This window comes from Lepidochelys olivacea, assembly GCF_965140295.1.
Source record: "Lepidochelys olivacea isolate rLepOli2 genome assembly, chromosome: 1".
NCBI lineage: Eukaryota > Metazoa > Chordata > Testudines > Cheloniidae > Lepidochelys > Lepidochelys olivacea.
This window is the reverse complement of record NC_140411.1, coordinates 97,847,247-97,863,944: the sequence shown is the minus strand read 5'-3', so window position 1 is coordinate 97,863,944 and position 16,698 is coordinate 97,847,247. Positions and strand designations below refer to the sequence as shown.

At 43.6% G+C, this 16,698-nt stretch overlaps 1 protein-coding gene across 1 annotated transcript in view; it reads right to left on the bottom strand.

Annotated features, from left to right (window-relative positions):
- Positions 1–5,551: 5,551 nt before the first annotated feature.
- Positions 5,552–16,698, bottom strand: part of GPR180 (G protein-coupled receptor 180) — a 34,826-nt gene continuing 23,679 nt past the window's right edge. The window contains exons 6-9 of the mRNA XM_084625709.1: positions 15,273–15,430; positions 9,058–9,249; positions 8,643–8,720; positions 5,552–6,957 (exon numbers count right to left, since the gene is read on the bottom strand). Coding sequence (XP_084481835.1) covers positions 6,799–6,957; positions 8,643–8,720; positions 9,058–9,249; positions 15,273–15,430 — 587 coding nt within the window. The 3' untranslated portion in view covers positions 5,552–6,798. The remainder of the gene's footprint in view (positions 6,958–8,642; positions 8,721–9,057; positions 9,250–15,272; positions 15,431–16,698) is intronic.

The following is a 16,698-nucleotide window of genomic DNA, read 5'->3' as shown; positions in this document are numbered from 1 at the left end:
TATTCACCCACAAAGACACCATAGATCTTGTGGAGTGTGCCTTGATGCTTTCTGGAATAGGAGCACCTGACACCTTCTATGCCTCTACTGTGCATAGCTTGATCCATCTATGCTAGTGACGACCTGGATATCCTGAGTCCTTCGCACTTCAGATGAAAGAAGACAAACAAGCAGCCCAGTGTTCTTGTTGATTCAGTGCTCTTTGAACCTCTAACGTGAGCCACAGTTTTCTGCTGGTTGCTGTGGCTTGGGGGTGAATGAAGGGAGGACAATCTTCTGTGAAGCATGGAAAGATGAATTTGCCTTAGGCAAGAACGATGCTAGGATTCTTAGCATGATCTTGTCATCATGGAACACCCAGTGGGGATCCTGCATAGATACAGCTGCCAAGTTCAGAAACATGTCTAGAAGACATGATGGCAACAAGAGAAGAGTGTTGATGGATAGGTAGAATGAAGATATTGATGTCAGTGGTTCAAAAGGGTGTGTGGTTAGGGCTTTTAACCTGCAGTAGGTACCACTTCGGAAAGATTGGTCTAACTGCAGGTTTAGCCAATCTGACTGCTCTGAGCAATCTGGATACCTGATGGTTCTCTGTCAAGGAACCAGAGGATCCTATAAATAGGACACTAGTTATAGCGGACACCTGGCACGCTATGGTGCTGCACTGAAGTCCTTTGTGTACGCCTTCTTGAAGAAAGTCCAGGATAACTAGGAATCCTTGGGATTTTTGTTATGTGCTTTTGTTACGTTCTCAGTAAATGATGGTCAGATCTCACTGGTAGTTGCAATGGTGGTTCTGATTTCAGTTCTATCACACTGGAGAACTCTCTTCTCCTTTGCAGTGCTGAGTTAACACTATCACCTTTGTTTCTTCTTGCCCTACCTTCTGGATCACCTTTCCTAGAAGTGGAAAGGGTGGGAATGCATGTAGCAGGCCTTGTGTCCGTCTGTGCAAAAGAGCACCTGTCCCTAGGGATTTGGGGTCTGCTTTCTTGATGAATTACTTTGGCCACTTTGTGCTCTTGAGATTAGCGAACAGGTTGACTTACATAGGAATACCCTTGCAGATGTTCTGAGGGATTGTCCACCATCTGAGAGATTTGAGATTCAGAACAGTATCTGGTGTGGAATGCATTCCGATAAATGGTTCCATACTTTCAGGAGAAAGGACTGGAGGTACCTCGCCCATGATATGGGACCTTGCCCATGGAGATGATTCCTGCACATGAAACCAGGAGGCTAAGCAGCTGTAACACTGAGCTCTGGTCAGCCTTGCAGACTTTTCCAAAATGGATATCGGGCTCCGGATATTGTGGAATCTGTTCAGGGTAGACCTTTGTCACAGAAGTGTCTGTTTCCATTTCCAGGTGAATCATCTTTGTGGAGGGAGTCAAGGAGCTCTTCTTGTCTTTATCACAAATACGTGTGCTTGAAGCAGATCCAGCATCTGGATTGTGGCACTGTGTTTGCTGCTTTGGTCAGAGCGCAGATCAAGATGTCATCTAGGGATGGAAGGTTACTGGTAAGCACTCCAAAGAGCCTGAGGCTAGCTAGTATCACCACGAGCATCTTTGTAAAGACCCAGGGGCCAACAAGATGCTGAATGGAAGCATTCGATACAGGCAGTGGGCTGTGCCATATGCAAATCTCAGCAATCTGTGGTAGTACAGTCATATAGGAATGTAAAGCTATACATCTGTTAGATCCATGGAAGTCCACTTGAGGCAAGGATACTCCTGGTGAAGCTAGGGCCACCATGTTTTCTTTATCATTTGCTGAGCTGCTTGAACTCCAGGACTGCTCTGACCCACCAGTATGCTTCTGGACAATGAAGAAAATTGAGTTCTAAGAATCTTTTTTGAAGGGAACCTTTTCTATTGCTCCTATCTCTAGGAGATGTGAGATTCTGTATAACACCAGCTCACATTTGATGGCATCTCCTGAGATGGGGGGATTGGATGAAGAAGGGTTGGGATGAGGAGCTTCAGGGAGTGTCCATGACTCACTACCTCTCTCAACCACTTCTCTGGGTTCAATTGAGACCATTCTTCTGAGAAGGGGGAAATTCTGCCTTCTAGATTCAGGTCTGGGCAGAGATACATTTGTTTGTTGCCATAGAATGCTGTTAGAGGTGGTAGATTCCCCTCTGGATTTTCCACCCAATCTTCAATTCCAGGATTTTCCCTGATATACCTGTTGTCTTTTGTCTGATAGCTTTGCGAGGAGGGTGGACGAAAGGAGCACTGTTGTCTGTTGCTAGATTTATAGTCCCACCTTAGAGTGTTGAGTTGGGAGGGAAAGGGAAGAAGGGATGGTTTAGGTTTGGCAGCACTTTCTGACATTATTTTGTCTAGTTTTTCACCTGAGAGGAGAAAGCCTGTGAATGTACATGTGCACAGAATTTGCTTGAGTGAGCCTCAATCTTCCAGAGGCAAAGCCAGATGTGGCTGAAAAGCTCATTGCATCCATTGAGGATTTTGCCAAAGAGGCTGTTGCTAAGGAACTTTTCTTAAGTGTAGATCAGAACTTGGGATGGTCAGTCCTTCACGGCCTTAAGTTCATCCAGGCAGGACATTGTGACCCTTCTAAAGCCCTTGTAGATGCTCTAAAGGAGACTGACAAAGTCTTAAAGTCCCTCCTGAGGGGGGCTATCACCTTTCTATTACCAGGATCCTGGGGAAAGATATCGCCTTCAGACAGAATTACCACATCTTGCTAAAGAAGCTATTTCAGCATTGACCTTTGGTATATCTGTAATGGGTTGGGGTTTTTTTTGGCTCTTGCATCCCTGTAATATAAAAGTGCACACCTGCTTATGCATTTACCCTTATCAGGTGTTCCCCATTCCTCTCTGATCACATCCTCAAAAGATGAGAGCAGTGCGATTACTGTTTCAAGCAAGGATTTAGAAGATAGGTATTTGCCTTTAGGTTTTCCTCTAGCACCTGCTCACATTTGATCTGGATTGTGGTTGTAACCTTTTTGCATATTTCAGGGGGTGGGGGGGGACTTCTGTTGCATTTTTTACACATGCTGCTCAGAGCCTGAATTTGAGAGGTCCCCTTCCTCCGGTGTGTGCAGCTACATACCACAGTAAAAAGCAGGCTGCATCCATATGTAGCTACATGTGTCAGTGAAAGGCTCTGGCAGAAGCAGGCAACAGGTTAAGACTCCAGCAGCGGGATGCTACCCTGCTAAAAATAGCAATGTAGACAGGGGAAGCATTGCTTAGTCATGTAGAAAGCTGGGTAGGGTACATACTCACAGGGTTCAGGTGTGTCTTTACTTGCCTAAGCAGTGCTTCACAATCCACACTATTTATACCTGTAGTACATGTATTGTGGAATCATAAGGTGTATGCAGTGTAGACTGTACCCTCGGTGTCCTCCCCTTCATGGTCCCCCTGCTGGGGGATGGGGTTTCGACCTGGGAGAACGGCTTCTGAATATGAGCTCCGCTTCAAACCCCAGAGAATTTAAGACCAGTTTTAGGACTTGGGCAGGGGGACCTGGAGCCCCTCAAGGAATTTTGCTTTCCAGACCTGTTGTGCCCCAAGACTTACCGCTGGGGCTGGCAGGATGAAGTCCTCCTTGTGCTTGGAGACTCTTCCTGCTCTGCATCTCCAGATCAGGCTTTTCTCTGTTGGAGCCATGGCTTCTCAGGGCAAACGTAGCAAGGAGGGAACACAACATGCCTGTCTGACTCAGAGCCCTGTGCCCTAGCAGCAAAAAGGTGGGCTGACTGAGAAAAAACAGGGCACAATTCACCTTCTGAAGGGCCTGGAAAGCTGCCTCACAAATAGAGCAGCATTTGGCGTCAGCTCACTGTTCACGCGACAGCTCTGCCATGTCTGAGAGGGGTCTGAGGAGTCTGGCAGGAAGGTGCTGCAGTGCTGGTGCTGGATGGCTGAAAACACCTCACTCAATGCCTGATCCAGGAGAGGAAGAAGAAAAGCTGTTTGCTACTGCCCAAAAAATCAGATAAAATAAAAGGCCAGCAAGGAAAAGGGAACAAAGCGACCCGCCCTTGGACCGCTGCTGGATAAGGGGATGTGGTTAGCATGGGCTGTGCTACAGCTTTTGAACTGTCTTCTCCAACTGAAGACAGGAGGGGAGCAGCCCATATGGATCAGAGTTGTGGGAGATGCTGAGCTTCAGAATTCCTCTTTCAGTTTGTACAAAATTAGATGAGCTGACTCCTGTGTCAACCATTATACCAGGGTACTGGGTGTATCAGGGGAATAGTCTCAGCCTGTGTATGGTCCCTTAGGGTAAATTAGGACAGCTCATAGGCTGCTGTAATTTATGACAGTGATGGGGCCAGAGCAGCTGCAGCCTGAGAATCGGGGTGGAGGAACCTGCTCTCTGATGCCCCTTCCTGTTTCAAGTGGATCTTAGTGCAGGAGATAAACTGGCCCTAAGTTTTCAAGTCATAATGCATTAACCAAAGTGTGTGGAAGGATCATTTCCCAAAGCTATTAGCCTCTGCAGTTATGAAATAATCTAGAAAACGGGCAGTTATGTAAAAATACATTAATGAGTTGATACTCAAGGTTGTCAGATGCTAGATGACTGGAGAAAAGCTTCTTGATGTGGCCCAGCTTACTACCAGTAGAGTGACACTAAACTGCTATGGTTACACTAAACGACAGATTAAATTGATGTTTTCAGATAACCTGGAATGATGCAAACTAGCAGGATGAGGTTATCTGATGACCAATGGATGTATTCAAGAAGTTGAAAAGACTGAATGTCATACTACATATTTAGTTTCAGATGAACTATGAATTCTGAATTAGGATTTTGTATTCACTGTGTTTATCATGTGATGCCAAGAAATTGTTTACCTTTATATTAACAGGAAAGTGCCACGGATCGATTTATATTAAATAACAAAAGAGAGTGCACTGGGTAAAGAAAACACTGAGTGCTCCTTAAGAGAGTTATAGCTTTTCTGCATAAATTGAAACCTTTATCATGTCAGATCATAATATATAATTCCTGTCTCTATTCCAAAATCAGTATATATTTTGAATGTGTGAAATACACATTTGTCTTGCACATGAGGAGACCCAGAATTATTCCTACTCCATTATTTGAGACTTACACCAAAACAGAAAGCTTTCTCCTTTGGAAGTGGAAAACAGACATAACCAACACCATTTTGATGTGATTATCAGATGAATGTGATAATTAATTTTGTAATTATTTTGCAGATCGTGTGAAATTATAACAACTCACCTTTTCCAGTCTCAACCTGCCATTCTTGACCTGAATTAGAGAGAAGAACTAGCAAGGAGATGATTTAAATAAGCGACTTTGTCATGTTGCCATTTTGCCTTAGTCAAAGGCAAATATTTCATCTATCTTTAAACTAAAAGGGAAATACTTAGTTTCAAAAAAGTGTACAACTGAAGCAAACATGAACAAAATCTATATAAACAATAATCTATTACAAATATGAATTTTCATTTCTTTTTAAAAATTCAATACACTTACTAGTAAATAAAATAAATGCCGTGAAGAAACAAAATGTGACAATAATAGGTTTAGACAATTTGACGAATATCAAATTAAGTACAAACAAGAAGATTTCAAACTATGACTTAATAGGAATGTCCACATGATACAGAAAAAAAATTGTCAAAATGATTTAAATCACACTCAATAAATAGGCACTTCAATAAAGTACATATTTACACTGGCATTCTGAATGCTAGGGCATCACAAAGATGTATGGCTTTATTACAATGGATGGAAGATGGCAACTACTTAGAACCCAATGCCAACATGGATTATAACAAATCCAGTGAGTATTTTGTTTTTCAATTATTCATAGAAAATTTAATCCTGATTAAGTATCCTTGGGCAGGAATACATGAGTAGTTGATGACTGAAACCACCATTTATTTGAAATGCTTCTGTTAATTTAATCTGTGTATATGGCTTAATTATGATTGAATCCTCAATGTAAGAGAAATGAATTATATCAGGATTAAAATTCTAGTACCACATTACACATTCTTTCCTAAAAAAAGCAAGCCTGCTGTTTCTATTACGAGTGTTGCCACGTCTTTAAAGTCTCAAATAGCATTTTGCCCATCACACCTATGTTATGTTTTTAGTAACATTTCTCTCAAAAGTGTTATGGATAAAACCCCATTGCTGCTCAAGTTAAAATTTGAACTAATACCAACACTGGTGGGGAAAAAAAGTGCTTTTCCTTTTGCACAAATAATGAAAGAAAGCTTACTGCACAGTTAGCTGTAAACGTTTTACATTGGTTTCTGGAGCAATTTTGTTTTTCAAGTCCTTTACATTTAAAGCACAAAATGCATTTTCTTTACAGAATAAAAAGAAAAGCAAACTTTTATTCCGTGTATTACACCGATTTCATAACTGGCTTATTTCAGACTTGTTTGAGCTCAGAGCCATTTAAAGCACTGGATTCTTCTAGGCCTTCAAACTTAATATTGATACAAAGTCATGGAGTTATTAGGGTGAAAACACTGTGGAAAGGTTAGGTTTGTCCTCCTTTGTTGTCATACAACACAGCACCGCATGTGCCACAAAAACAATCTCTATTCAAACATTCAGATTTTAAATATATTTTCATACCACCAGTTTAAAAAAAAAAATTAATGTACCTAATTTGGGGACTTGTTCAGATCCAGGATCAGTGATGTGCTCTGATTTTATGATTTAGTTTTTCCAGGGACACTGATGTAGCACACTGACCTGATGAAAATAGCTGTATTTGGGTCATTATTGCACTGTATTCTTTCCTAAATGTATCTCAGAAGTAATGTCGACTTTTATGTCCAGATGCCACGGTCAGTGGCAATGTCACTGATGACAGAGAAGACACTTCCCAATATAGACTATGAGATAGAAAAAGTCTGTAGAGGATAAACATGCAGATGGACTGGCAGAGGATAACACCTATGGTAATAACCTAAAGACAAAAAAGGAGTGGGGGAAAGAGAAAGTGAATACTTTGAAAAAAGAATAAAATAAATCAGTTGACTTTATTTTTAGAAGCACAATGAAGCTTACGGCACACCTTTTGCTACTGCAGCAGTTACAAAAGGTTTGAGCATTGGTCTGGGATACAGAAACTCTTGCCTAGTAATCCTGGATCTACATTAGCTTAGTAGGTAGCCCTGGACAAGTCATATAACCTTTCTGCCCGCGTCAGCTCTTGGAAAGCTCAGTCTTGTAGTTCACCACGACTAAGGGCTAGATTCACAAGAGGGACTTGAGTGCCTAAATCTGACATTTAGGTACCACTGGCATTCACAAAACCACTGCTCTGTTGCTGCCTAATCCCATAGGTACCTACATTTCCACTGATAAAGTCCATGAGGCACCGAAAATTCTGCCAGTGGTCATGCACAAAGCCACTTAAGTCCTGACACCACTGAACTACTTGGAGCCTGTCTCACATAAAAAAACCTTGGTGGAATTCTCAAGAGGAAGGGCCAACTCTCCAGCAGGGCCAAGTCTGATAAATGTGCTTTTAGCACGCCTAACATGCAATGATGGCTGGAGGAGATGCCACTATTGCTAGGGCCACCCACCCTTATACTCTGTAGTCCACTGTTTAGAGAACTCACCCAAGATGTGGGAGGCCTGGGTTCAAATCCCCCCTCTGCCTGATTCAGAGCAGGGACTCGAACCTAGCTCTGCCACCTCCAGATGAATCCCTAACCACTTGGTTACAGGAGGGTTTTCTGGGGTGCAGTGCTCAATCTCTTCAGCTGAAGCTGTTCCACTTTGAGTCATTGGGCTAAAGAGGGAGTGTGTGAATAATTACAGACCAACACTGAGCATTGCCATGCCTAAGTTCCCCTTGTGAATTTAGCCCTCAGATGACACAGTAGTAAAATGAGCCCTGTCTGCAGTACACCCTCCATCTGTGGAGCTGCAATGGTGGTGATCTAGTGGTCTAATTTTCTAGTGTAGGCAAGGTCTTTTAATCTCAGTTTCTCCATCTGTAGACGACGTGCATGTTAATAGTTACCCAGCTCGCAAAGGGGGTGTGAGAGTTTACTTGCGTGTGTAGGCACTTTGAGGAAGTTCTATATAAATCTTTTTTAAATACTTGTTTCTCTCAACTGAATGTGACATTCACTGAGCACATATTTTTCTATATTTTTAATTAAAAGGCAAACAATGTTAAATCTTCATAGTTTCAGAACTGTAGTTGCCCAAGCACAGTGATCAAACTCCTCCAGTACCCAAGAGCAGAAATCTTCCTACAGTGTCCTACCAGATCTCTACATATCACAAAGCACTGCACTGAATTCTACCTCAGGAGAGCTGAAAACCCCCCAGCATCAAGGTTGGTTTTTACTAGAACCATTTTTTGCTTTACCTTAGCAAGCATCTCCTTCTTCTTCCTACAAACTATTACCTTTACATTTTATAAGGCATGCAGAGTTTCAGCCACATGATTCCCATTTGTGTCAGTGAGAGTATGGCTAAAACTCCATAGGTTACTTTGGGAATGTAAAGGTTAGAGGCCTTGGAACATGAGTTTTCTAATAAAAGAAAGCCCAACAGAAGGAACAGCTCCTCTGCAGTTTCTGTAGAATTTCTAATCAGATCCCACATTGTTTTTATCTTGTCCATACATACCTTCTCTCTTTGATAGTCTCTAAATAGCACAGAAATGGTTGCAAGACCCGGATGGCACAAAAACCACAAAATGCAGCCCTGAAAGAGAATAATGGCATTTTATACCATTTACTCTGATGTGTCAGTACAGAAGATGGATATGACAATTAGGGGAATTATGTTTACATGTTTCCATCTTTCCATCATTCTGCAGTCAAGCAACAGAATGAAAACCACACGTTATGCTCTAGGTCACACTTTATCCTTATCACATCAAATTTAACTACTCAGTGTATATGGAAAGAATACAATTTATTTCATCAAATCAAATCCTTAATCATTAATTCTCCCATGGAGGTAAAGCATAGTCCAGTCAATAGCATATCATAAGAATATTTAAAAAGAAAGGGATTAATTTTCCAGATGTGAGCCTTACTTTGGCAAAGGTGATATAGAACTCCCTTTTGAGTGTACTTCTCTCCACTCTGATGATCTGGTAGAGTCCACAGGCCAATGACAGAGATAGACAAACTCTTAGACCAATAAGAAGTCCACTTGCTAAACTGTGGTGTGAATGGTAGCTGTGATGATTAGTATCTTCAAACTGCTCCCAAATTAGTAAAATACTCTGCAAAACAATAAAGTACATTTAAAAAAAAAAAAGGAGTACTTGGGGCACCTTAGAGACTAACCAATTTATTTGAGCATAAGCTTTCGTGAGGTACAGCTCACTTCATCAGATGCATACTGTGGAAACTGCAGAAGACATTATATACACAGAGACCATGAAACAATACCTCCTCCCACCCCACTCTCCTGCTGGTAATAGCTTATCTAAAGTGATCACTCTCCTTACAATGTGTATGATAATCAAGGTGGGCCACTTCCAGCATAAATCCAAGTTTAACCAGGACGCCTGGGGAGGGGGGGTAGGAAAAAACAAGGGGAAATAGGCTACCTTGCATAATGACTTAGCCACTCCCAGTCTCTATTTAAGCCTAAATTAATAGTATCCAATTTGCAAATGAATTCCAATTCAGCAGTTTCTCGCTGGAGTCTGGATTTGAAGTTTTTTTGTTTTAAGATAGCGACCTTCATGTCTGTAATTGCGTGACCAGAGAGATTGAAGTGTTCTCCGACTGGTTTATGAATGTTATAATTCTTGACATCTGATTTGTGTCCATTTATTCTTTTACGTGGAGACTGTCCAGTTTGACCAATGTACATGGCAGAGGGGCACTGCTGGCACATGATGGCATATATCACATTGGTGGATGTGCAGGTGAACGAGCCTCTGATAGTGTGGCTGATGTTATTAGGCCCTGTGATGATGTCCCCTGAATAGATATGTGGGCACAATTGGCAACGGGCTTTGTTGCAAGGATAGGTTCCTGGGTTAGTGGTTCTGTTGTGTGGTATGTGGTTGTTGGTGAGTATTTGCTTCAGGTTGGGGGGCTGTCTGTAGGCAAGGACTGGCCTGTCTCCCAAGATTTGTGAGAGTGTTGGGTCATCCTTCAGGATAGGTTGTAGATTCTTAATAATGCGTTGGAGGGGTTTTAGTTGGGGGCTGAAGGTGACGGCTAGTGGCGTTCTGTTATTTTCTTTGTTAGGCCTGTCCTGTAGTAGGTGACTTCTGGGAACTCTTCTGGCTCTATCAATCTGTTTCTTCACTTCCGCAGGTGGGTATTGTAGTTGTAAGAATGCTTGATAAAGATCTTGTAGGTGTTTGTCTCTGTCTGAGGGGTTGGAGCAAACGCGGTTGTATCGCAGAGCTTGGCTGTAGACGATGGATCGTGTGGTGTGGTCAGGGTGAAAGCTGGAGGCACGTAGGTAGGAATAGCAGTCAGTAGGTTTCCGGTATAGGGTGGTGGTTATGTGACCATTGTTTATTAGCACTGTAGTGTCCAGGAAGTGGATCTCTTGTGTGGACTGGACCAGGCTGAGGTTGATGGTGGGATGGAAATTGTTGAAATCATGGTGGAATTCCTTAAGGGCTTCTTTTCCATGGGTCCAGATGATGACGATGTCATCAATATAGCGCAAGTAGAGTAGGGGCGTTAGGGGACGAGAGATGAGGAAGCGTTCTAAATCAGCCATAAAAATGTTGGCATACTGTTCGGCCATGCGGGTACCCATAGCAGTGCCGCTGATCTGAAGGTATACATTGTCCCCAAATGTAAAATAGTTATGGGTAAGGACAAAGTCACAAAGTTCAGCCATCAGGTTAGCTGTGACATTATCGGGGATAGTGTTCTTGACGGCTTGTAGTCCATCTTTGTGTGGAATGTTGGTGTAGAGGGCTTCTACGTCCATAGTGGCCAGGATGGTGTTATCAGGAAGATCACCGATGGATTGTAGTTTCCTCAGGAAGTCAGTGGTGTCTCGAAGGTAGCTGGGAGTGCTGGTAGTGTAGGGCCTGAGGAGGGAGTCTACATAGCCAGACAATCCTGCTGTCAGGGTGCCAATGCCTGAGATGATGGGGCACCCAGGATTTCCAGGTTTATGGATCTTAGGTAGATAGAATATCCCAGGTCGGGGTTCCAGGGGTGTGTCTGTGCGGATTTGATCTTGTGCTTTTTCAGGAAGTTTCTTGAGCAAATGCTGTAGTTGCTTTTGGTAACTCTCAGTGGGATCATAGGGTAATGGCTTGTAGAAAGTGGTGTTGGAGAGCTGCCGAGTAGCCTCTTGTTCATATTCCGACCTATTCATGATGACAACAGCACCTCCTTTGTCAGCCTTTTTGATTATGATGTCAGAGTTGTTTCTGAGGCTGTGGATGGCATTGTGTTCTGCACGGCTGAGGTTATGGGGCAAGTGATGCTGCTTTTCTACAATTTCAGCCCGTGCACGTCGGCGGAAGCACTCTATGTAGAAGTCCAGTCTGCTGTTTTGACCTTCAGGAGGAGTCCACCTAGAATCCTTCTTTTTGTAATGTTGGTAGAGAGGCCTCTGTGGATTAGTATGTTGTTCAGAGGTATTTTGGAAATATTCCTTGAGTCGGAGACGTCGAAAATAGGATTCTAGGTCACCACAGAACTGTATCATGTTCATGGGGGTGGAGGGGCAGAAGGAGAGGCCCCGAGATAGGACAGCTTCTTCTGCTGGGCTGAGAGTATAGTTGGATAGGTTAACAATATTGCTGGGTGGGTTGAGGGAACCATTGCTGTGGCCCCTTGTAGCATGTAGTAGTTTAGAAAGTTTAGTGTCCTTTTTCTTTTGTAGAGAAGCAAAGTGTGCGTTGTAAATGGCTTGTCTAGAGCCAGAAGAGTTCCCAGAAGTCACCTACTACAGGACAGGCCTAACAAAGAAAATAACAGAACGCCACTAGCCGTCACCTTCAGCCCCCAACTAAAACCCCTCCAACGCATTATTAAGGATTTACAACCTATCCTGAAGGATGACCCAGCACTCTCACAAATCTTGGGAGACAGGCCAGTCCTTGCCTACAGACAGCCCCCCAACCTGAAGCAAATATTCACCAACAACCACATACCACACAACAGAACCACTAACCCAGGAACCTATCCTTGCAGCAAAACCCGTTGCCAACTGTGCCCACATATCTATTCAGGGGACATCATCACAGGGCCTAATAACATCAGCCACACTATCAGAGGCTCGTTCACCTGCACATCCACCAATGTGATGGCACATGCCATCATGTGCCAGCAATGCCCCTCTGCCATGTACATTGGTCAAACTGGACAGTCTCCACGTAAAAGAATAAATGGACACAAATCAGATGTCAAGAATTATAACATTCATAAACCAGTCGGAGAACACTTCAATCTCTCTGGTCACGCAATTACAGACATGAAGGTCGCTATCTTACAACAAAAAAACTTCAAATCCAGACTCCAGCGAGAAACTGCTGAATTGGAATTCATTTGCAAATTGGATACTATTAATTTAGGCTTAAATAGAGACTGGGAGTGGCTAAGTCATTATGCAAGGTAGCCTATTTCCCCTTGTTTTTTCCTCCCCACTCCCCCAGACGTTCTGGTTAAACTTGGATTTATGCTGGAAATGGCGCACCTTGATTATCATACACATTGTAAGGAGAGTGGTCAGTTTGGATAAGCTATTACCAGCAGGAGAGTGAGTTTGTGTATTTTGGGGGTGGGGGTGGGGGTGAGAAAACCCTGGATTTGTGCTTGAAATGGCCCACCTTGATTTTCATACACATTGTAAGGAGAGTGGTCACTTTGGATAAGCTATTACCAGCAGGAGAGTGAGTCTGTGTGTGTGTGGGGGGGGAGGGGGGGGGAGGGTGAGAAAACCTGGATTTGTGCTGGAAATGGCCCAACTTGATTATCATACACATTGTAAGGAGAGTGATCACTTTAGATAAGCTACTACCAGCAGGAGAGTGGGGTGGGAGGAGGTATTGTTTCATGGTCTCTGTGTATATAATGTCTTCTGCAGTTTCCACAGTATGCATCCGATGAAGTGAGCTGTAGCTCACGAAAGCTTATGCTCAAATAAATTGGTTAGTCTCTAAGGTGCCACAAGTACTCCTTTTCTTTTTGCGAATACAGACTAACACGGCTGTTACTCTGAAAAAAGTACATTTAGAGTAAATACTGTACTTACATGTTACATTTCTTCACATAACTATTTATGATAGGACCATGGTGCCAGCTATCAGCACAAGAGCCGTGGTTCTCTCTTCTTGCCTGAAACTGCCATGCTACCAAAAGCAACAGAGCTAGAACTGTTCCTTTGGCATCACCAATTAACATATTAAGTACAACTGATGCGTCTGTTAGCAGGGAAGGAGTCTGATTCTTGACTTCCCTCATTTTTTGAAAAATTCACTCATTTAAAATTTCAAATAATGTAGTGACCTAGAGCAGCAAAGCTGCAGCTAAATTCCATTTTCTCCTTTGAGAGGAACCTGATGGAGAACCACAATCCTGCTTCCACTGAAGTGGGAGTTTGCCAATTGACTTCAAGAGGAGCAGAATTAGGCCCATAGACACTAGCTCTCAAAAACTGACACCCCCTCCTACCTGAATTAGTATGCTCTCTCCAGCACCTTGTTCTGTGACTTAGGGTCTCATCCACAGTCCATTGAAACCAATGGGAAGACTCCCAATTGATTTCTGTGGACTTTGGTTCAGGCTCGTACTTAGCAGGGAACACCACCAACTACTATTAAGAGAGTTCCAAGTCTCCATTTAATTTCTGTTTGGGATCAGTACTGGTCACAAAGATGACCAAAAATCTTGTGCCAGTCCACTTCTGGCTCCTTTCTAATACCAGCAGCCATACGCTGGCAACATTACTTTCCTTCACTACTATCTCTAGTTTCTCTCTGCTCCTCCACTTCTCCGTACTTCTCAGATTCTCTCTTCTCTATTTTTAATCACTTTTTTAGGCACTCCAATAAGATAAGATTTACTATAATGTTAATGATTTATTTGCTACTCTAAATTGACTATTTAATTACATTAATTCAACTCATTTCTGTGTATGTCCTAGACCATTTTTATATTTGCAGGACCAATTCTGCATCCAAACAGCTCAACAATTCTCCTAGGTGGATCTGAAAGACCACTAGATACCCTAATCTCAGGATCCTGAATTGAGAATGCTAAGCAGCAAACCAGGGATCGGCAACCTTTGGCACACGACCTGTCAGGGAAATCCGCTGGCAGGCCAGGACGGTTTGGTTACCTGCAGCGTCCGCAGGTTTGGTCGATCGCAGCTCCCACTGGCCGCGGTTCGCCGTTCCAGGCCAATGAGGGCTGCGGGAAGAGGCGGCCAGCACATCCCTTGGCCCACGCTGCTTCCTGCAGCCTCCATTGGCCTGGAACGGTCAGGGCCGGTGTAAGGAGGTTTCACGCCCTAGCCAAAACTTCCACCTTGCACCGCACCCCCCACCCCTGCCCTGTGGCAGCTCTCTCCCCTCGGCCCGGGGAGCCGCGTACAGCAGCTCCCTGCCCCAGCTCACCTCTGCTCCGTCTCCTCCCTGAGCACGCCACCGCTTCTCCCGCCTCCCAGGCTTGTGGCACCAATCAGCTGTTTGGCGCACAAGCCTGGGAGGGAGAGAAGCAGAGCGGGGTGGTGCTCAGGGGAGGAGGCAGAGCAGAGGTGAGCTGGGGCGGGGAGCGGTTCTCCTGTGTGCCGCCCCCCCCCTTTACTTGTTGCAGGCGGCCCTCCCCGCACCCCCCTACCCGAGCTTACCTCCGCTCCACCGCCGCCCCCAACCACTTGGCGCCCTAGGCGACCGCCTAGTTCGCCTAGAGGTTGCACCAGCCCTGGGAACGGTGATCCGCAGCCAGTGGGAGCTGTGATCAGCCGAACCGGCAGATGCTGCAAGTAAACAAACCGTCCCGGCCCGTCAGTGGATTTCCCTGACAGACCACATGCCAAAGGTTGCCGATCCCTGCAGTAAACGATAGCGGATGTGTTATCGCCGGTTACATACTCTCTTGCTTTTTTGTTATTTTAATCTGCTCAAGCGTTTAAAAAAGATTGAAGGTCCTGATGTTCGTTCACCAAAGTCATAAAATATTGAAATGGGATGTTCCCAGTTCTGTCATACTTATCAATACACTTCTGCCAAAGTTATTAGGAGCAGCTGCTCAGGTAACAGTACTACAGTTTGCATACAGTACAGCAAGAAAAGTCAGCACAAATACAAACCTGGGTTACAACAACTACTACAGCAATGCCAGTGGACGCTGGAGTGGAATCCCACTGAAGGGGTCTGCTTTGAGATTTCTTCATTCTGCCGATCATCCAACCCATACACAAACTCAGCAACAGGTACAGCATTTGTATCTGACAGACTATGTCACACACTAGCGGGAATGAAAGAAAGTTAAATGTAGTCACAACAACATAATGGCAATTCCTTTCTCTAGCAGAAAAAACAGAGTAATGTGGCAACTGTATGGTAAACCAGTTACTGTAAAATTTATTACTTCTCAATATAATTTTCACTCTTTATTAAACGCTATAGACTTTGAGACTGTGACTATATGGATTTTCATGCTGTGGATAATTCTCTATGTGAAATTTTATTTAATCAATTGTGAATTACATCATTATCAACATTCCCTTACTAAGGTCCCAATCCTGCAAGTAGCTCCATACAGGCAGATGATTATATCATGCAGAATCTCACTGAAGACAAGAGACTAAGCACGGGCTCAAGCATCCACCTTCATTAATCTGTTTGTAAGGTCAGGAAACTAAAACTGAAGTTTATATATCAATTACTAAATATGTCTTTACCCTGCAAATACAAAATATATTAGAATGGGTTCCCTTATTTACCCAGCAGGACTTTTGTTTCCAAGATCAGATTCCTGCAGTAATTTCTTTAAGTTAAGCTGTATCTTTCTTAAGGAACAATACATCAATCTGAACAGAAACACACATTTAGGACAAATTCTACTCTCTGAATACTGATTCACAGGTGGAAGTGAGGACAAACTCTGACCATTCATATTTAAAATACAGGCATGATTGGAAAAATTACTATGTCCCATGGCACTGTGATGAAGTTTACAAACCCCATATTGGGCCATGGCAGAAACGGGTGAGTGATTGGCCCTGGAGACAGCAAATGAAAAGAACCCTATCCTGTGGCACCTACTACCATAGCCAAACCCCGGGGAGGGGCTCCACCTATAGTACATAATCAAGAAGATTACAAAAGCAGAGCAGTCACGTTTTCACAAGGGGCGTCTCTACGAAACAGAAGACACTCTTTCTAGAATCAGAGGAAACTGGATTTGAAAGGTCTGAGGTCTTCTACTGGCTGGTGAAATGGCTCATTTTATAAGTGGCTTGACCAGCTGGTGAGTGGGAAAGGATGCGTCCAGGCCTCAGTGAGGTAAGAGAAAACCTGAGAAAAACTTGAGGGGGTTTTTGTTTCTGAGTTGTCTACAGAATAACCAAAGACCGACTGGGGTTTCCTAACTTAGCTTGTGACTAACCCTGACCAACACTTCATTTGGGGTGTTAGTCCTTGCTTAACTGGTTTAACTTTGGAATTTAAATAAACGTTCTTTTTCCTAATTTCACTGTGGGAGCTTCTCCATTTTTTTGCCACTGCTTGGCC